This window comes from Diplotaxodon limnothrissa, linkage group LG6 (genome assembly GCF_057381915.1).
Source record: "Diplotaxodon limnothrissa isolate DT_005_m linkage group LG6, D_limnothrissa_male_GT1.1, whole genome shotgun sequence".
Classification (NCBI taxonomy): Eukaryota; Metazoa; Chordata; class Actinopteri; order Cichliformes; family Cichlidae; genus Diplotaxodon; species Diplotaxodon limnothrissa.
Genome location: NC_140601.1, coordinates 26,721,194 through 26,742,218, shown reverse-complemented (window position 1 = coordinate 26,742,218; position 21,025 = coordinate 26,721,194). Strand labels below are relative to the sequence as shown.

The window sequence follows — 21,025 nt, the reverse complement described above, 5'->3', positions numbered from 1 at the left end:
TTTTTTGTTAACTTTGCCTCTAAACACTACCACAATGGGTTTGAAATCAAATAATTATGATGTGATTGAAGTGCAGACTTTCAGCTTTAGTTCAGTGGATTTTAGTCCCCCGTTTACAAAAGCTCAAAAGTAATTTGACAACAGACTTCATGGACATGTGAGGAGTGATCCCTGATTATTCCATGATACATTAAGCAGATAAAAGATGTGTTTAATTTGTATTTGGTAGATTTTCACTTGAACTATCAATATGAGCTTTAAAGAGATGTTGATGCATGTGATGGAGTCAATCATTAGGCCGAAGGAAAAAAACCCATCAGAGAGAGCAAAAACTGGTAAGTAGTATGGTGAAGGACAGACACAGCTCATAATCTAAAGCATATGACATCATCTGTCAAACATGGTGGAGGTAATGGTGTGGGCATGTATGACTGCCAGTGGAACCAGGTCACTGGTGTTTATTGGTGATGAAATACAAGATAGAAGTAGCAGGATAAAATGTGAAGTGTACAGGGCTGATTCAGGTCAAACTACTTCACACAAATTGATACGGATCCAAAGCAACCTGCAAAAGCAACCCAAGAATTTCTCAAGGCAAAGAAATGGGATATTTTTCAATGGTCAAGTCAGTCACCTGATCTCAACCCAATAGAGCATGCTTTTCACTTACTGAAAAGAAAACAAACTTTTTGGGGGCAGAAAGACCCACAAACAAGCAGGAACTGAAGGCAGCTGCAGTAATGACCTAGCAGAGCATCTCAAGGGAGGAAAAACAGCATTTAGTGATATCCGGTGGTCATTGACCGCAAAAGATTTTCATCCTTCTTTCAGCTACTCCCTTAAGGGGCTATTTTATTTAAAAAGCAAACAAACAAACAAACAAAAACGCTCATATTTAAAATCATGTTCTTCGGTTACTTTTGAGCTTCTGAAGCTGAGGGACTGTGTATAAAAACGGCTTTAATTCCCAAACTGTTAATGCAACCATTTTGTTAAATCCCTTAAATTAAAGTTGAAGGTCTGCACTTCAATCACTGGTTTCAGTTTAAAATCTGTTATGATGGCGGCGAGAGGCAAAACTACAAAAATATTGTCATTGTCCAAGAATTAACTGTTCGTATTTGTTAGCATGTGGAGAGTGGAAGTGGGGTCTAATCTGTGACAGTCAGTGAAGATCTCATTATAGTGCAAATGTTCTCTTGTGTTTGATCACTCAGGACACATGTTCATGTATAAGGACACTGTCATTTGTTTCATCGTGGTCCCAATGGTCCATACTGGTGAACCAAAGTCCAGGAGCCACCTCACCATCATGGTAACCAGTTGTTGTTTATGTTATTGCTTTTCCTACCGTGACGAGGCCTCAAGTCTCGGCTCAGGTGTTGACAGCTGCTATCAACTGAACACGTTTTCCTGTATAAACAAATAACAGTGGTCCGCAAGGTGCAGCTCTCCTTGCACCTTGGTAATAGGTGAAGTCGTGCCAGAAGCCTCCATCCTCCATAAAAGTGAAGCCATAATTAAGGAAAGTGTTTTTGCTGCTCCTTAAATCTGAGAACTGATACTTGACGATTAGTTTGAAAGGAAACAGAAGCCAACTGAGTCAGCAGCAGGGGAAGCATTCATGCAGTCACAGAGTAGAGAATTATGCTGAGCTTGTGGATAACATGCTGAAAGCATATCAGCTAATGAGTGCAGAATGTCACAGACGATGTGATTTTTACATTCTCATCTTGACTTTTTATACCCAGCAAATCTGCTCGACTCAGGGATGAGATTTGATTTGATGGGCTAATGACTAATTTTTTTTTTTTATGTGTTCATCATTTGCAAACAGCACACTTGAGGATACATGGACTACTGCTCAATCCCTTGTAGGCTTGTACAGCCTGTGGCCGGCTGGACCCTGTGGTTAGCGTTGTCACAGCAGACAGGGTGAGACATCAGAAATGAGGTTTGATGAATCAGTGCAGCCCACCCATCTTCAGCCTGAGCAGCTGCCTGATCTGTCACATTGTAAACACGTGTGTGAAAGTGCAGGGACTTACATAGTTCGACTAACATCCAGTTAATATCATGTTGCTTCACAGGTTCAATTAAAGCTGCAGAACATTTTGGTATTGCACAGTGTATAAAATTAGCAGAAGCGCAGTATGCTTCATGTGTTTTATGGCTATTTGAATCACCTGTGTGACCTATTTTAATGGAAAACTTTTTGTTAAAGCAGGAAAAAGGGGGATCTACTGATCCATGCAACATTAAAATAATCAACATACCTGTTTGTTTATTTTGGTTACAGTTTTGAAAAAAGGATATTTCTAAATTCAATCTTGGAGTTTTTCACATGACAGGATTATATTATCTGACGTAAGTGTGCAAAAACCTGGGAGTGTATCTATTTTCTCTACTGCTTATCCATTTTGGGGATGCAGAGGGCTGGAACCAAACCTGTGTGTCAGGGTGAGAGCCAGGGTGCACCCAGTCCACTGCGTAACACAGAGACACACCTAACATGAATGTCTTTGAACTGTGGATTTTTGTTACCTTCACCAAAGACGTCATGTTTTTGGTAGTGTGTGCGTGTCATTCTGCCTGTAAACACGATAGCATGAACATTTTTGAATGAATTCGGATGAAACTTTGTAGGGCTGTAACAATCCGATCAAATTTCACCCACTGAGGTCTTCAAGGTCACCGTAACGATTTATTGATCAAAAATTGACCAAAAATTTGACTTAGAAGCTATGAAATTTACAAGTGTGGTGTGTATTGTCCACAGATTTAAAATATCATCTCCCATTGGACCTCTGACCTCTCCTTCAAGGTCAACAGATTGATCTGAAGGTCAGAGTGATAATAATATAGAGCCATTTAAAATAACAGGTTTTCAGATTGACAAGAACCTGTTGGCATGGCATAATTTGATTGTGACTTTGTTACGTGCCTTATAATAACCGGTCATAACCGTTAAAACAATTTGAATACATTTATAATGTTCCAAACTAAGCTTTTCTTTTTTTTGTAATCTTCTTTGGAAAGTAAAATAAACTGATGATCAAAAAAATTCACCCGATGAAGTGAAATGACTGCTGGACGTGTCCTATATCCACACATATAAAAAAGAATAAAAAGTAATTATACTCAAAATGATGTCAAGTATAAAAAACGAGTTTCAGCAGAGCAAATAACAAAAGCCTGCACTTTGCACTTGTTATTGCTGCACTACTTAAAGTTCATTTAAAAACAACAATAAAAATGTTTACATAATGAATGCAATCCCATTTCCATAAAAGTAAATATAAATACTCTACAAAGAGTGAGCTGCATGACTGGCTGAGGCTTAACTCTCCGAGTCTTTCGTGTTTAAATGTTAGGTGTAATTTCTACTTCTTTTGTTTTCTGAACAGCCACCCATCAAAAAGAAAAGTCTTAAAAGGAGCAGTGACAATGACAATAATAGAAGAACTGTCTGCAGGGAGCACCCCGTTCCCATCTTTGGTACCAGTTGAGAACCAGGCCGGTGAAATTACGTGAAAAAACACTTGTCCTGTGTGCCACTAAATGGATAAGTAACCTGAGACTATTGTCCCGTGGATATGCATTTGAAAAGCGTTTGACCAGAGGCACCGTGCCTGATGTCACGTCTGCATGCGTGCACTAGCACACTCACTAATAATAGGTTATCATCATCCGTCATGGAAGTTAACCAAACACTGTTTTGGCATCAAGTCAGGAACGGGAAGGACAACAAGGAGTCAGTGGGACTGAGATATGTCAGTGATAAGGCTGTTATCTTTGACCCTCTCGGCTGTTTTTCACATTTTACATTCTCAGAAACAGTTGATGGCTCAACCATAAGACGTGATTTCCACTTCTTATTCAGGCAAAATGTGGAAAGTGTGCAAATAGTGAGTCTTTAATTACTTGAGGCATCCAAGGACGACTCTTCAGTACCACCGACTCATTTTAGGTTGTAATTTGTGCAACACTGACAAATGCACACCCGTTGTGTAGGAGTAAATCAAAATAGATCAGTTTCTGAAATAAAACCATCCCACAATCAAAGTCTCTTAAATCACCTCAGATGCTCTGTTTGCACTCCAGGAGGTCGTCCTGACCATGTATTCGTGCCTAAATGCACTAAGCTGCTGCCTTGTGAGCGACTGATTAGGTATTTGCAATAAGGAGTAGTTGAATATACCTAATAAAGTGACTAGTGGGTATATATATTATGAGTTTCTATGGCAACAACACTTTAATCAGATTATCAGTCTGTTCTCAAAACCTCTGCAGTGCCTCAAAAACCAGATGCTATGTTTTTTTGAATTTACCGGTTGTAAAATATTCACTGCATCATTTGATTTTGCCTTTTTCCTGTGAAAAACTCATTGCTTTCATATGTTATAGATTTTTTTCTACTGGAAACAATGGACACAACCAAGAAACAGGTGATGAGGGGGCTCCAAATTTGTAAAGAGTGAGAAGAGCTCAGGGTTACTCCCCCCTCCCCTGAGCAGCAAGGATAACATTGAACACAGGGACGGGGAGAAAGGAAGAGTATTATCTCTTGAAAACAGCCTCACAGGAAGTTGAAGTAATGGAGGTCCCAAAGCTGCTCATGTGACGGACTCTGCTTCTTGTAACGTCCACAGATCAGGTGATAGGTCCTAATAGCTCCCTGTGAGAGGGATTGCTAAAGTCTTTGTCTCATCCTGTTCACAGGATGAATGTGACCAAGAGTGGAAAGTGAGTCTGAAAGATAATACCCTGCGTGAGAGTCCAACAATACTGAGCAATTTGAGGGTTTTTTTGAGTGTCTTTGAGACCACGGGCACGCATGCCAACACCAAGGGTTTCACTCTTTACTTGCTTATCAAGACAGTCTGACAAATGTCCTCAGTTGACTTTCAGATCAGTCAGCAGCCACTATCAAGTTTAACTATAACGTGTCAGGACAATGCATATTCAAATGTGTAGAATGAGAAAAAAAAAACCAAACAGAACTTCAATGGACAAAGTAGTGCAGAGAGTTTTATTGTTACGAGTGATTTCAGCATTATGCGTTTCCAAGTTCAAGAATGCAGATCAAGAATTTTATTTAGCTGAAACACAAAGCTGTTAATTTCTGAGTGACACTAGAAGTGTAAAGCAGTTGAATACAGTAAACCAAGCAACTCTGAATCAAACTGATTCCAGAAAGTGTAACATACAGATTACTGAGGCTTTCAATTTCCCTATAAATCATTTGCATGTGGATATTTTTCATGTCTTCAGCTCTGTATGGAAGAGTAGTAAGTCAGTCTCAGCCTGTGAAGCCCAGCTCTTTGTAGCTGACCTCAAGGTCAGCGATGACCTTGCTCATCACGTTCCTCAGGCCCTGTTGTCCAGCGGCATCGAGTCCAGCCTTCTCTGCAAAGACTTTAACGATGACCTCAGAGATCAGCTGGAAGGAGAAAAATTCATTTACTTCAGTCAAGCTCAGTTTAACAGCAAGCATGAGGTGATGGAGCTACAGTAAACTTTGTCCTCTTGCACACTAAGCTCACCTTGAAGTTGTTAATGGGGATCTTGTGCTTTGTTGCATGGCTGTTGGCCAGAGGTTTGAGAATGGCAGCATGGTTGCCTTTGGCCTTCAGCAGTTCGCCCAGTTTCTTTAGCACGGTGGCTCCATGGTCAGCAACAGCAGAGCTACTGGCCAGCTCACCCTGAGGGATGCCAACAAATTTGGGGAACAGCTTCTGGGTCTCCGGGTGCTCCGTGAATAAACTGAAGAGGAAATAGAGCAGCAGGGTCATACCACACAGATCATGGTTTGCATTTTAGCCATTTAGGGTGGCAGTGTAGACGCCATAATTTATCCTACTTTGATTACATCACTCTTATGCACAAAATGTTTATTCCTGGCTGTGATAAGACTGGATACAAACACATGGGACCGCTTTGATAAGGCCCATCCCATCTCCTTCAGTAGAATAGCTCCTGTGCCGCCATTATGATCCTCAATATGCTCATGTTTGTGTTGGCACTGGCGGAAGTTTGGAAATTAAATTAGATCAGTTAATGGCGTTTTTCCCTCTTGTCCATTAACACAAATTAGAAGGGGGGAGGAAATCTGAAGCAACTGAATATAACCGAGTCAAACATCAACCATGACCTTAAGACAAAGATTTAATATCTCCGTGTTTTAAACAAACACAGATTTAGGCATCATAAAAGTTAGTGATGTGGCAGTGGTTGCCAAGTGTGCAATTAGACAGGTGGTGGCATAAATAACACATGAATTCTATTCTTAAACTGCACTGGAGGAGATGAATTTTTAAACTCCTGGCCACAGGTCTGAGTAATGAGACCTACAACGAGTACAATCTTATTTTTCTTTCCAGAGTCACTGACCGGTTCAAAACCAGGCTCCCATAGCCAGTGTAGTCTGCTTCCACTGGTCCCCAGTACTTCAGAACTGCGTCAAAGTCCCCCATGATCTGAGAAGATGAGGGGAGAGAGTGAAAGAAAAAAAAAAGTTGCCTGATTATATGAAGCTTGTCAGTTACAGATGCAGTTATCCTGTACTGCACTTCTGTTTGAGTTAATGGCTGAGAACCAACAACAATATCAGTCAAGGGCAACTTGTGAAAGATGGATATATTACCTCAGATGAACTCAGGGAGTCTGACTGGCAACCTCAGTATAGCTTTAAATAGTTTATTTGAAGTGAAATCAGATTCACTTTTAGTTTTAATGCATTTGAGGTCATGAGAACGCTGCAAGATATGTAAACAGAGTGAAGTTCTTACAGATTATCCCACAGTGCACTAATCAGTCATGCATTTCCTTTGTTCTGCTTACGCTAGTTTATTAAGATAGCTTTTAATTTAGCAGTGTTGACATTTTACATTTCCCCCTTTAACTGAAAAACTCAGATTCCCAAGCATCCTGAAAGAAAAAAGTTTAAGATTAATTTTACCCCTGAAATGTTTAACTCCCAAGTCATGATATATATTGTTTAATTAATTCTATTATTGCAGAATCCATTGCCTTACCTGCAAGCTTGTAATATATCCTGTGTAGTTACACCAAATTCCTCTTGTCCTGACTAAACCCCCCAGAGCTGACCTTTTATACTCCCTCCCTCTGTGCTGTCACCAAGTTTGTTTTCCCCCCCCCCAGCTCTCTGTGAGGCTGCCTCTTACTGCACGTCTCCCAAATGTTCCCAATGCCTCCAACGTCTACCTGGAAACTTAATTCCAGGTGACTTAGCCACTTGGGGCATCTTTGGTGTGTTTTGTGGCCGAGCCATCAAGTAGCCCAGGTAGAGTGAGTAAAGTAGGTCATTTGAGGGAGGAAAAAAAAAAAAAAAAAAAAACAAAAAAAACAAAAAAACAACAACAAAAACAACAAAAATAACTACATACAAAAATAGGGCTCTAGTTGAGAATTTAGTTTTAGTGTTACCTTTCCAAGCTGCAAATCTAGCATCTTAAAGCAATTTTCCATTTGTGATTTTAGAGCAGCCTACTCACATTAGACAGCAGGTGAATTTCACAGCAATCCCTGCACTAAAACTTCATCCAGTACTTTCACTTATCAGTTTGTCATTAGCTACTCAAATAGTTCTGCAGTAAAACCTGCAGAGATACAGTAATTCTGCTCAACTAGAGCAATTCAAACTAATTGCATCAAAATGTCATTGATTCTAAGCTTCACAATGGATATAATGTGAAGGCAGAACACACGCTATACTTCAGGATCTTTTCCTGCTTTGATCAAACTTTTCTAGATTAATTTCCTAATTTTGACTTTAGAGTCAGATAGTGGGTTTCAATTGTAATAAATTTGATCAAATTCCTCCCAAGAGTATTAAAATGTCAGAATTGTTTCAGTCTTGATTTTCTTGAGTCTAGCCAGTGATTTTAGTTTACTAGAAATACCCTGCAGTAAAAACACAACACGCTCCAGTCAGCTTACAATAGTCTGTGCCCTTTTCTTCCATGCTACACTTAAGGACACTTCTACACGCATTACTATGATTTCTACCACCTGAGTTTCAGTGGTGGGGAGGACAGACACTTAGATTATGATTAATCTAGAAAACCCTCTAATGGGAGGAAGTAGTCTCAGAAGCCTGACAGTTTTCCCAGTACCTTGCATAATTTTATGTGCAAAAACAGCTGCGCACCATGTCATATTTTTATTGCTAATCAATTTATAATTTCACTCTTAAATAGCAACATTTCAACACAGTTAAGATCAGATTATCAGCCATGTTGGTGGAAATACAGGAATCTTTATATCCAACAGCCAAGATTAGTTGTGGTCATGACTGTATGCAAGATCTGATGCACTGTGAATGTAATCAGGGAATTAGATGCTATAAAAATCCAGACAACACCCGCAACCACATGTACAAAATGTGTGATTGAAATTCCATCAGGAGAATATATGTGCAGACAGACACACTCACCAACTCAAGAATACACACCAACCCAGGAAGTCAACCAGCAGCTTAATTGTTCAGTACAAACCTGCTGTAATGTTTTGTATAAAAATCATTTACCATGTGCGTAAGATAAATTAATGTACAAACACACTCATGACTAATTATCAGGAAAGCCCCTCTGGTGACCAATAAAACTACTTTACATTTCCATGAGATACATTTGGATTGTATAGCTGGTTCGAGTTTTGGGTCAGTTTGTGTTGGCGAATCACATTTTCTCAGCACGTTTACTTCTGCCCGAGTCCTAATTATTCAGTTTTCAAAAGGGTACACACTGAACAATGAAACCTCTGTTTCTTTTGATTCCAGTCTCAGCCGATTTGAAATGTATCAGATTCCGTTACTGAGGACTGATTGTTTGGTATTCCCTCCAACCTGAAACCTGAGCCCCTGCGCTGCCCACGTGCTTCAATTTATTACTACGCCATTGCACAGGTAGCTGCACGGCAGAATTATTCAAATGCAACCAGTAAGAAAAATGCAAAGCGAAATGTCCAGGCTAAGGCACTGCAATGATGCCGACATGCACACATCGGTAACAAAGTCATATACAACACTCCCATTATAGCTCATCTTAACTAAAACCCTAGTCAATATTTTGACCTTTACTGCCAATAGCAGTCATTTAGTTACTATAGGACAGTAGTCAAACTTTGTAAATGTTTTAGGTTTGCAGGCAAATTGCATCCCCCCCACATAACTGCTAAAGTGCACCGTGTTGATGTTCACAATGGAATCATCTTGCCTCTCAAGCAAATGGAAAGGGTGTACACAGATGCTGCACAGTCCAGCTTGGATGCATTTGAACATAATTTGGAATCAGGTGACACATCTGATCCGAGGTCAAATACAGTTAATGACTTGGGGGGGGTAGGCTGCGATCTGCTGCCGCCTTCATTTGTTAAAATTACAAACTAATTCAGTGTCAACTATATAATATTAACCTGACCAGTTTCCTGGGAGAAGTTTGCGTGTTTGCAATTGCTATAATTGAGTATCAGTGTTGAACTAGACATATTAGAAGGCCTTCATTCATACTGCACAGTTCTGAAGTCTAGTTGAAAGCAGCATTAGGAAAAGAGCATGAAGCTGAAGTCAAGTACTGCATTTTTCCAGCATGGAACACTCGCCTACTATCCGCTGCAGCATGAATGCACACTTAAGTGTGCAAGACTAGTGTGGCACCAAAACAGTATAGATACAGCTTGCATTTAGAGTGAGGAGCAAGACCAGACAAATGCCCTACCAAGCACTTGCTGCCCATTAGTGACCTCGGGGAAATTTGAATAGACAGGTGGACTTTAGCAACAGCACCACAGGGTGAAGACAGACCTTCCACCCCTCCATTCCCAGTGGAAATCAGTTTCAGATCACATCTATTTTTAAATTTAGTGTCCTATAACACATCTTTAACCTCTCCTACACTGCTGAAAGTTGGTGCATTGACTGGGCTGACCTGTCCCATCCCACTTTTCCTTTGGCATTTCCTCTTGGAAAATGCGCACACACACACACACACACACACACAGAGAGAGAGAGAAATTAGGGAGTGCATTCGACATCTAAAATCCAGTTGTGATTAAATCTCACTGAATTCCACCAGGGGCCCTCTGCTGGACTTTTTCACATAACATTGGGGAGGCAAACGACAAGTCCCTCCTCTTCTAAACTGTGATTGGTTTACACTATGGCTTCAATAAGTGTCTAGCCAATAGAATTTCGCGTGCGGTCCAACACCCGGAAGACAGCAGTGAGTGTCAAAGAGCCCGAAGTAGGTTGAAGCAGTTTAAACGTTTAAGGAAAAAAAAAAAGTTGTCAGTCAGGTTTTATTTGCAGTGTTTTCAGGCGCAAAGATGATGCAGGCTTTGAAAGGCGTCAGACACGTGACATCCAGCACAATGAAACAAGCAGGTAACCGGCAAGGCTCGTGCTCGTTTTAAAGCAGTCCGAAGTGGGGGAAAGAAATAGTGTTTGCAAAGTAGCGACTTCGTCTACAATTAAAGCACATTCGCAGTCTTACAGCGCCGATATGAGCGAAAATGTCATTCACAGACTTAACAAAAATATCTGGACAGCCAACAGGTTTGTGGGGCAAAGGTTATTGCCCGATTGAACTTGTGATTTTAAAGTATTGTTAACTGTAGGAATAGCGTGTGTCAAACATGAGGCCTGGGGTCCAGCACCAGCCCACTGAAGGGTCCAGTCCGGCTCACTGGCTAGCTTTGCTAGTCTGAAAACTGCCAAAAAGTCAAATAGCTTTAGTTTCAGTAAGATGTTCAGCTCCTCCTAGTGAGGCGAGGCCAGCATTACTACATAGTTACTGTATGCGAAGTTAAAGTTGGGACTTGGACAAGGTGTTTTAAAGGATACTATTAAGAGGCAAAAGAAAAAAAAAGTCTCAAGCTGTTACCCATTTTATAACTAGATTGTGAATATTTAACTTGCTGTATTGAGATTTTAGAGCAGATTAAATCATTTGTGGCCCATTAACTGAAGTTTGACATCCCTGCCACTTTCAGTGGCATGTTGAAGACATATTGCCAGCTTTGCACAGTTTTCTAAAAATGTGACCTAGTGTAGACACGCAGCTGAACAGGGCTCCGACCCCATATTAAGTTTAAAGAAAAGTAATAAACTTGCAGAGATAAAAAGGCAAATGCGCAGGTTTTGGCTTACTTTACTTGGTGATCATTGAGAACTTTCCCAAAGTTTTATGGATCCAGAATTTAGTCAAGTCACTCCTACCTGTGGTAAGGTTGGCATTTAAGTTTCCTGAAAACACAGAGAGAGACACATTAAAGAGTCACATAATTGAAAAATGTGTTAAAAGTATTAACCAAAGAAAGAAAACAAACTATTTCTGAATCAGTAAAGAAGCTCTCACCTTCCTTCAAGACAGGGTACCAATGAGCTGAGCACGGCTTTTATTCCTGTTCGGTTAATTGAGCAAGTGAGACACAGGTATCTGCAATTAGTCAAACAAAAGCTGTGCCCACAAAGCCAAGCCCCGCCTCCAAACAAAGGGGAGTTAGGGCGTGAGGAGACATATTTCACCCACATGACCACCAGGGAAAGTTTTTTGTTTTTTTTAAATGATTGTTCCTTTACATCAACTAATACATACAGTTGGTCACATGATCAGAAACTAAACCAGACAGATGTCGCAAGTCTTGTTAAACCAGAGTGCGCTGTGTCCAGTTTCAGAGCTCTCTGTGGCAGTCCCGTGGGGGGAGATCCGAGGTAAAGTCTGGGGTCCTGACCACGGACATCCTGTGCTGTGCCTGCATGGCTGGGCTGACAACTGCGGTACATTCAACACGCTTGTTCCCCTTCTGCCAAAAGGTGAGTGTTTTGTACAATGCACATTGACCATCTCCAGTGGCTCCCACTGTAGAAACCTCAGTGCCAAAAATTGAACCCCATGGACAATAATTCTTAAAATCAGCGGATTCTGCTGCTCAGCTCACTCAGGTGTGTGGCGTTCGGTTAATTTGAGTGTACAGCTTGTGCAAACAGGTGCTGCCGCTCAGCTGCTGGAACAGCTGCATCCCATCCAAAAAGACTGGATCTGAGGATGACATAATTACCACAGCACTTTACCCAGATTTTACAATTGTAGCTGACGGATTAGGAGCGTTTTCCTAGCTTTGTGTCCTTATTAACCTGAAAGCAATTTTTAGTTTGTCTTCTCCCTGTGTCTCCACTCAGAGTGTCGATATGTGGCAATGGACCTGGCAGGTCACGGTCGCTCGTCGCACCGTCCTCCTGGAGTTCTGCACGCCTTTCCTTCCTACGTGATGGATGTACGCAGAGTCGTTGATGGTGTGTGAGTTCGAGGACACTTGCAGTTAAGCCTTTAAATCCCATCAGAGATATCAGTGTTTGTTCCAGGATTGCAGTTTGTGATCATCGAGTTTTGGCTGAAACTTACATGTTATCCTTCCATAAACTTCTGCACCCCACATTTTATAATCCTAAGAGGTCTTTAACTCTACACTTAGTTGCTTTCCCTCATATCCATGGGAGTCGCTTTGGTCCATTAGGTTGAGAGAAACTCTGTGAGAAATGTTGTGACAGCTAACATGACATATTTATTGCTCGCTACTGCTCTCAAAGGCAAGCTGCAGCAGTATACAGCTCCTGCAGCCAGCACAGCTGCTGGCTGAAGATGCGGATGTGTCTAATGCTCAGGCTATGATGCTATTTATGTATTCATGACTGCACGGTAACTATCCTTCACTGGTCCTGTTAACATGAGCTAGCATTAAGCCTGAGCCTGTGATGACAGGTATGTAATAAATACACCGCAGGTGTTCGGGAGGCAGCATGGCTGCAGTATAACTGGGAACTACTGCAAACTTTAGTTATAGTTATTGTTAATTTAAATGTAAATAATTATTGTTTTAGTTTGCACTTGAAGCAGGCTTGTAGCCCCGAACAAAAAATTGTGTTTTGGAAAAAAAGTTTAACAATGAAACTCTAAAAATCTGTAAAAATCTTGGCAAAGCTTTCGAATTAGAAGGAGGAAAACAGTGAGGTTTGAAGAGCAAAGGATAAAAAGCTGAAAATGTAAATGAAGGCCAGTAGATGATGTGTGCTGAAATCACATCCTGGACTCGGACCGTTCTAGAGCCGGGGGCTGCTGTGGCTGAAGGATGATTCACTGTGTTTTTTGGTTATATGAGACACATAATCAAAACACACAGTGGGATGTTTGTGGTAAATTTACAATATTTTTATTACAGTATAAAACAAAAGGCTTAAAGGCCACCCATGTGGAACAGAAGATGCTGTTTTCCATCAACATGTTTGACATGATGCAAGCCAGTTTGATCCATTTCCATAAAAAAGGCACAGTGTATGAAAGAGCTGTCTTGTGTTAACTGACCTATCATTTCTCTACAAGTCTTGGCTACTCCTCCTAGTTTAATCAAACGTACATGCGGTGATCACCTAATGTGGCTTCACCCAAACTGAGCACAGTTTGGGTGGCTTGGTGTGTAGATAAATGCGCCTGTAACATATTTATCTATACTTGGAGTACCACCAACTACCTGATGCGGGTGTTACGCCAAAGCTCAGCCATCCTGCAGTCACGATCACAGCTACGGCCCGTCACAGAGGACTGAAGCAGCCCCACTGTTGAAGTTTCACCCACTCACGCTGTGCTCATAGGCAGTGATGAGTTGCCGCATCATCCGTAACAGTGTCATAATACTCAGCCTTCACTGTGGATCAGAGGGAATGTAAAATATATGAATATAAAAGCATCTGTGGCTTTTTCACAGGATGCTTTGTGAGCTTTGACAGTTTTGTTGTTTTTTTTTAAAAGTGGGCAAACTCTGACCTCTGAGGTAGAGCATACACTGCAGTTGAAAATGAGATGATTTTAATATGAATATACATTTGACATAATTTAATATGCAGTTTATGGATCTAGAAAAAAAGGCCCTTTAATGAATGTTATTAATTTCGAGCATATTGCCAGAGCTGCCATGCATCTTCCTGACAGCTGAATCACAGCAGTGAGGATTTCTTTGAGCTAAAAATGGTCTGTGTTCTGTGATGAGATACTGAACCTGGTTGATGATGTGTGAAATTACTCCCACAGCTCTGCAGTGGAGCAAATTCTCCATTATAGGCCACAGCATGGGTGAGTGCAGCTGTATAAAGAATTCAAGCTTTAAAACGTATGTTTAAAAGTGCACGTTTATTTTATTTCTCTGTCCACCTCTTTGTATTTCAGGTGGTAACGTTGCAGGAATGGTAGGTGACTTACGATTAAGACACATTTGAGAGTGCTGTGCTTTATTGGGTGGCATCATTGTCCATGTGGCGTCTTCTGCAGTTCAGCGCTCTGTATCCGGAGATGGTGGATGCCGTTGTGCTGCTGGACTCCTACGGATTTTTACCTACAGACCAGGTACTTGTTTCTTTTTTTTCCTTTGTTACTCCACATCTGTTTTCATAGGAAACATTATTCAACAATACAGAAACAGATGATACCCACACATTCTCTGACTCACCCAGTATACGGTTAACCCTGTACACCCCCCACCACCATCCCAACCTATGTAGTGGCACATTGAAAGAATTAGAATAAGTTAGAAAAGGGTTAGGGTAAAGGTGTTGGATATACATGCCAGACTGAAGTAGTTGAATGCTCACTTTTCATGTCTTACCTCACCCTAAGTGAATTTGTGAGTCGAGCCTGGGGCCACTGTGGCATTGTTTTAGTATGCAACTGAACAGTAGCTGCGTATGATTTACTGTTTTCCACAAATAATATGGCTTGAAATATTGGCCTGTCCTCTGGTGTGCTTTTGCCAGTGCAGGCCACTAGTAGCTCAGTGGGGGGAGAGCAGGTGTAGCGGTGTTACGGTTCTAGCAGGTGTCCCAGGGAGCCATGATGGCTAACCAGCATCCAAAAAATGCAGTAGTGCAGCCATCACTGGTACACTGGTTATCAATGATTATTTCTCCCCAAAACGAGATGTCTGCTGTGGGGGGGAAAAAGTCTGTTCTGTCCACCATGATTTTCTTTCCAGCTTCTTCTAGAAATGCTCCATAATAATTGATTTCCAGTCCTCATGAAATGTGGGTTGCTCTTGGGGCATCAAGGCAGACCTGGCTCTGTAGATTATTCTAGTTAAGTAAAACTACATATCAGAAAAATGGTCAAACCTTTTCTGCACAACCTGTGGAAGCTTTGGTTCAAATGTGATTGGGAAGCCTGCGTGACTTCAATAATGTTATCGTTAAAGTAGCAATACAGTGTCGTGCAAAAGTCTTGAGTCGCCCGTCATTTCACTTTACTGCATTGACGGTGTGTTTGGAAGCATTGTCATACTGAAAAATGAAACTGTTACCAGTCAGATGGGGTGGATCAAAATCTGACCATATGTTTTTATAATTCCATCAATTTGATAAGATCTCCAACACCACCAGATGAAATGCAGCTTCAAACCAGGGCAGAGCCTCCACTGTGTTTTGCAGATGGCTCTAGACAGCCTAGAGCAGGGGTGGGCAATCTCAGGCCACGAGGGCCGATTTCCCTGCAGGTTTTAGATGTGTCCTCGAACCAACGCAGCTGATTTAAATGGCTAAATTAGCTCCTCAACATGTCTTGAAGTTCTCCAGAGGCCTGGTAACGAACTAATCATGTGATTCAGGTGTGTTGACCCAAGGTGAGATCTAAAACCTGCAGAGACACCGGCCCTCGTGGACCGGGATTGCCCACCCCTGGCCTAGATAGTCAGTGTTGTTCCTCCTCTGCTTATACTGACACAAACTGGAACCAAAAATACTGAATTCTCTAATTCATCGCTACATACTGATTTTTCCAGTTTTTGTGTAATTTGGAGTCAGGAGAACTGCTTTTCAAGACCACTTTAAAGCATTATAAGAAAATCTGGCTCCTTGGAAACAAAATGTAAAGAAATAAAGGGTATTGCAAGACTTTTCCGCAGCACTGTTTGTCACCATAAATACAATTCCCATCAGCGGTTCATTTACACCCTCTTGTGCATCATGTGAACCCATGAAGGGGGAAATTATAACGCTGACGTGTCTCCGATTACTTCTTCCTGAGTGAAGTGTGATTTTTAAGCATTGTTAGGCCTCTCACTGTGTTTGTATTATCTCATCCAGCCTGCTATTATTTAAATTTTCCAGTCTTCTGTGTAGAACAAGAACAAACTTCTTAGTTACAGCTTAAAAAGGGCTGTTATGTGTGAAATAAGAGCTGTTTGATTTACTCCAATGTTTCTTTTCCAGCAAACAGAAAGATGACCTGGGTGCCGCTTTCAAAAGTGGACAACTATTTATTTATTTATTTATTTTTGATGAACTTTAATGTGACAGCTTCTTTTATAGTATGCAAAAAGGCTGCTGTTGTCTAGCAACTTCATCTAAATTAAGTTTTTCTCCTGAACACGTTGAGGTGTAGGTGAAAAGTAGAGGAGGTGCTCGGTTTTTGAGAGCATATAATTTGCAGTGACGAGAAGCCCCCCTCAGAGAGAAACACCTCTCTGGTGACCTCTAGCTAATTATAGTTTGATTTACACTTCAGGGCTTCATGACTTTGTGACAGTGTCTGATGAAGTCTGGATTGTGAGAAAATGAAAAATGCTGTAGGCGGTTTGACATTTTGAAAGGCGTTGCATTTAAGAAACACTTGCGGCCACCAGTGTAATTGAGTCTGGCGCGATTTTGACCTTTAGGCCTGGGCTAAGGCTTTACATTATATTATTGCATGTTGCATGTCTCTATATTATTCCTGTACAATTCACCCTTGTGAGTCGTTTTCAGTTGCTGTCCTTATTTATCTCTGCTCCCTCGCAGAAGGAAATGCCCAAAGTGATCAGGCAGGGGTTCGAAGAGATGCTTCTGTTTGAAAAAACGATGGAGGAGAAGAAGAGAGTGTACACTTACGAGAAGGCAGTAGAAAGGTAAAGCGCCTTCCCTTATCGGCAGTTTTAAAGGAGTTCACTCATGCGCTAACTTTGTTTTTGCAACCTTCAGGTTGATGTCTGTAAACCAAACTCTTTCTGAACGCTCTGCGAAAATCCTTCTGGAGCGAGGTCTGGTTCAGGTTGAGGGAGGTGCGTGTTTATCTTCCTCTCGTTTACCTTCTCTCAAGACTCATCTCTATTTCTTTTTCCCCTTATGTTTAAAGTGTAACTTCTCTTTCCCTTGCAGGAGTTGTGTTCTCCAGAGACTTTCGTGTTAATCTGGTAGGTTTCCCCTGATCATTTCTACCCAAGCTGTCATTTGCAGCAGATGGTATAAATGTGCACAATGTTTCTCAATTTCAGAAAAACATAGCACGCATCAGTTTGGAGCAGAGTCTGGAGCTGCATTCGAGGATCACGGCCTCTGTCCTAGTTGTTCTGTAAGATGGTCTCCTGCCTCTCGTTCTCTTATTGCTTGTGGAAAAAAATAAGAGACAAAATAGATTTGCAAATTTTTTTTGTCTTTACAGAGCAGAAAGTGGCTTGGACAAAATATTTGCTGAAGACGAGCAAAAAAAATTTACATCAGCACTTCTTCAGGCCTACAGGGACAAAAATGTGAGTGCACCTAACAGTCTGTTTGTGGAAAGCAGGTATGTTTGCATCCCCGTGTTTATTTTTAGCCGTTAAGCCTGCGCATAATTGTTCCTAGCAGACAGACAGCTGCACGGATGCTAGAGTAGCAGTGCAGTATGAGCTCAGTGTCTCAGGAGCAGCAGAAATTTATATAGCTGTGAATCTCAACACTGACCTACATACAGGAACTTGGTCAAGTGCTGCTGATGAGGGAGAGCAGAGGATGCGTTTCCACCAATTGTCTCCACTGAGTGGGTTTCTTTCCCAGTCAGATTTTCACTGAGAAACAAAAGATAAGCGTGGCATGTGGTGAGCACAGTGGAGCATTCAGCTCTTTCCCTCAGGTGTTTGTAGAGATTAAAGTAGAGATGTGAGAGCGAACGTAGGACTTGCATTCATTAAGCGCCCAAAAATATTCCAAATGACTTGCGATGCTGCTGTAAACATGGAGGACTTCATGTTTACAAGTTTAACACACAGTCATTTAAAATGGCTTTTCATAGCAGCCATGAGGGTAAGTAGCAGTCAAGTGCTGCTAATGTAGTGCACTTGATTAATTGATAATCAGTAACTGTGATTAACCCTATAGAATCAGAAGCTGGAACAAGTGTGTTAACACAATGCTTCAATGCATCTCGGACTTAGTTAGCATGTTCAATGTTAAACTTCGTGATGGCACAATAAGAGAAAAAGACTGAACAAGTATGGATACCTCTTCTCGGTAAAAAGAATATGGCAGCACATTTTAGGTTTGCAGAGGTGCTGAACAAATCACATGACTTCCGGAACTAACATGGAGATGTTTGACCACAACGCTAAACACAGCACACCAGCACAAATGTTTCATACCAACAGTGAAGCACGGAGGAGGAAGAGTAATGATTTGGGCTTGTTTTGCAGTCACAGGTCCCAAGCACCTCGCAGTCATTGAGTCAACCGCAAACTTCTCTGTATACTAGAGAATTCTGGAGTCGGATACGAGGCAATCTGTCAAACAGTTAAAGCTTGGCTAAAATAATACCATGAAACGGGACAATCATCCCAAGCACAGCAGAAAACAGAATGACTGAAGAAGAAAAGAATCAAGTTGTTGCAATCGGCCAGTCAAAGTCCAGACGTCAGCCCGACTGTAATGTGATCTAAGGAGAGCTGTGCATAAATAAATGTCTACAAACCACACTGAACTAAACTAACCTTGAAAGACTTTTCAGATTTAGTCTAAGTTCATGACCTAAACTGCATAAAAAGATGGATGTAGCCATTATGTCATTGGTTTCCATGTTGAATTCTTTACTTGTGTGATTGAGACCTTAAACTCACCATGAAAATGTTTAGTGATTTCAGAAATAAAAAGAGAACTAGGGTCAGTTTTTGCGATCAGAGAACTCGCTCCCTGCTGGGCAGATCTTTCTGTGCTTCGCAGTCTGCGGCTCAAGTGGCCGGAAAGTCCTTTATTCCATGTTGAAAGCCTGCTTTATTCACCATCGTGACTGGTCTCATCTGTGTTTTCAGCAATCCGTGGTGACTGTTCCAGGTGATCATCACATCCACCTGAATAAGCCTGACATCGTCGCTCCAGTTGTGTCTGACTTCCTGCAGACCAAAGTCCTCTCACGCTCTGCTACACCAACTAATGGCCAGACCTCTAAGTTATAACAGACCAGTTACTCCTCGAGTCACGTCACACTGACTCTACTGCTAATCCTGTATTTGTACTGTACTATTTACACAGGTTTAATTTTGGTGCTTAAAACTCACTCGGCTGGTCGTCTTAGTGGACTCATTAATTATTTAAAGCCTTTTAAAAGGTAGTGATGCTGTTTAAATGAGAAAACAAAATTTTGCCATCACTGCCATCTCTGTCTGTTAACTCAGGCTTTCTGCCTCAGGCTCTGCACTCACTAACATGAGGGCATCAGAGGTTTGAGTTCTTCTATTGCGCTGCCTGGAGCATGCACCACATACTCCAACCAGAGGCAGTTTCAAACACATTATACCACATTGGAGCTCTCAAACTTAAACTATTATTAAACTATTCCATAGCTTGATAATTGTCCCAAGCACAGCAATAGTCTGTGGCCATATTAAAGTCACACAGGTGAAACTGGATGAAGGGGTTTGTCATTATCTGTGAATTCCTCCCACACAATCACTTGAGCCACCAAACTTGGCACAAAGGTACATCTTGAAGGCCTCTGAAGGTTCTCATCTATGTCAGGTATTATTAGGTCCTGGTATTGCCTAGCAACCACCTAGCAAGAGGCTCAAATGACTGCTTTTTAGCCTTTACATTCCTATAACACCTTATAAAATTAGCTTTAATTTCATAACTTCTTATTTATATCCACAAAATCTGAATTATGCATGTTGAGCAACCACCTAGCAACAGGCTAAAATCCATTTTTAGCATATGAACAACATCGCTTATTGTTTTACTGTTCTCCCTGTGATTAAGTATATCAGTTGTCCACAGCACCAACAGGCCAAGCAATACTGTAGCATGGGCACGTATGTGTTTCTCTAATGTGTTACTTCTCGTCTCCTCTGTCCTCCCTGGAAATCCTGTCTCAAGTGTGCCGTTTTTAAGGATGTCTCATTCCTAAAATGCATCTGGAGGAGAGAGGAGGCTGCACAGGTATGGCTTTGTGGTAGTTCTTTAACCTCTAGCGTAGGCCATAAGAGCTAAGATATACAAACTGTGCTGGACTCTTTAAACAACTGCTCGTTTCATCCTCTTAAGTGTTTCAGTTTTTTTTAAGATGATCACAGTGTTTCTGTGAAAAGTAATATCTGCTCACATTGTGGAATGTTGTGAATGGTGTTTTGTTTTTTTTTGTTTGTTTTTTGTTTTTTAATGCTGTGATATCCTAAAATACAGTAGTAGCCTTTAACAAAACCATGGGCAAATGATGTGGCTGTGCTACACGTCATGTTTCAGTTCAACCTGCAGAGCCAGTGACACCATCAGCTGAATCGCCCCGTGCCGGCTGCCTTTGAGGAATGATTGGGATTCACTGTGGCAGCTCAGAAGTCTCACCAGTGTGCTGTGTGTCATTAATATTTTAGCAAGTGCACAGTTTCTCAGATGTGCGACCACATGTTTAATCTCATAGGTTAAGTAAGCAGTGGAGAGGAAAGTGTGTACCAACACAGAGAGAGCAGAGGACGACTCGTGACTTGAATAACAACTATGATTATCCGTACAGGGTGTCTTTTTAGTAAATCTCAAGTACTGAAAAGCTTTTATTTTGAAGAAACAATTTCCATAAAAACAATTTCTGTGCCTGATGCACTTTTTTTTTTCTTTTTTTTCTTCTTATATTAAACTGATGGCATTAATTGCAACTGTCTTACAGTGTCTTTGTTCTTCATGAAATTATAAAATCTTGAAAGTTCAATTAAAGTTTTTCGACTTTCTGACAGCTGTTGAAGCACTTGTGAG

The 21,025-nt window shown here is 41.2% G+C and overlaps 2 protein-coding genes across 2 annotated transcripts; one reads left to right on the top strand and one right to left on the bottom strand.

Moving 5' to 3' along the window:
* Window positions 1-5,025: 5,025 nt before the first annotated feature.
* Window positions 5,026-7,090, bottom strand: mb (myoglobin). The gene is made up of 4 exons (XM_085354918.1): window positions 7,038-7,090; window positions 6,394-6,479; window positions 5,547-5,766; window positions 5,026-5,443 (listed from the first exon to the last, which is right to left on the bottom strand). The coding sequence occupies exons 2-4, from the start codon at window positions 6,474-6,476 to the stop codon at window positions 5,303-5,305; spliced, it is 444 nt and encodes a 147-aa protein (XP_085211044.1). The 5' UTR covers window positions 6,477-6,479; window positions 7,038-7,090; the 3' UTR covers window positions 5,026-5,302.
* Window positions 7,091-10,243: 3,153 nt separating this feature from the next.
* On the top strand, window positions 10,244-20,787 carry LOC146630689 (serine hydrolase-like protein). The gene is made up of 12 exons (XM_085354916.1): window positions 10,244-10,405; window positions 11,693-11,836; window positions 12,203-12,316; window positions 14,106-14,147; window positions 14,241-14,260; window positions 14,343-14,417; window positions 16,838-16,944; window positions 17,018-17,097; window positions 17,195-17,229; window positions 17,311-17,387; window positions 17,478-17,565; window positions 19,096-20,787. Exons 1-12 carry the CDS (start codon window positions 10,348-10,350, stop codon window positions 19,237-19,239), a joined length of 984 nt encoding a protein of 327 aa, XP_085211042.1. The 5' UTR covers window positions 10,244-10,347; the 3' UTR covers window positions 19,240-20,787.
* The last annotated feature ends 238 nt before the right edge of the window (window positions 20,788-21,025 follow it).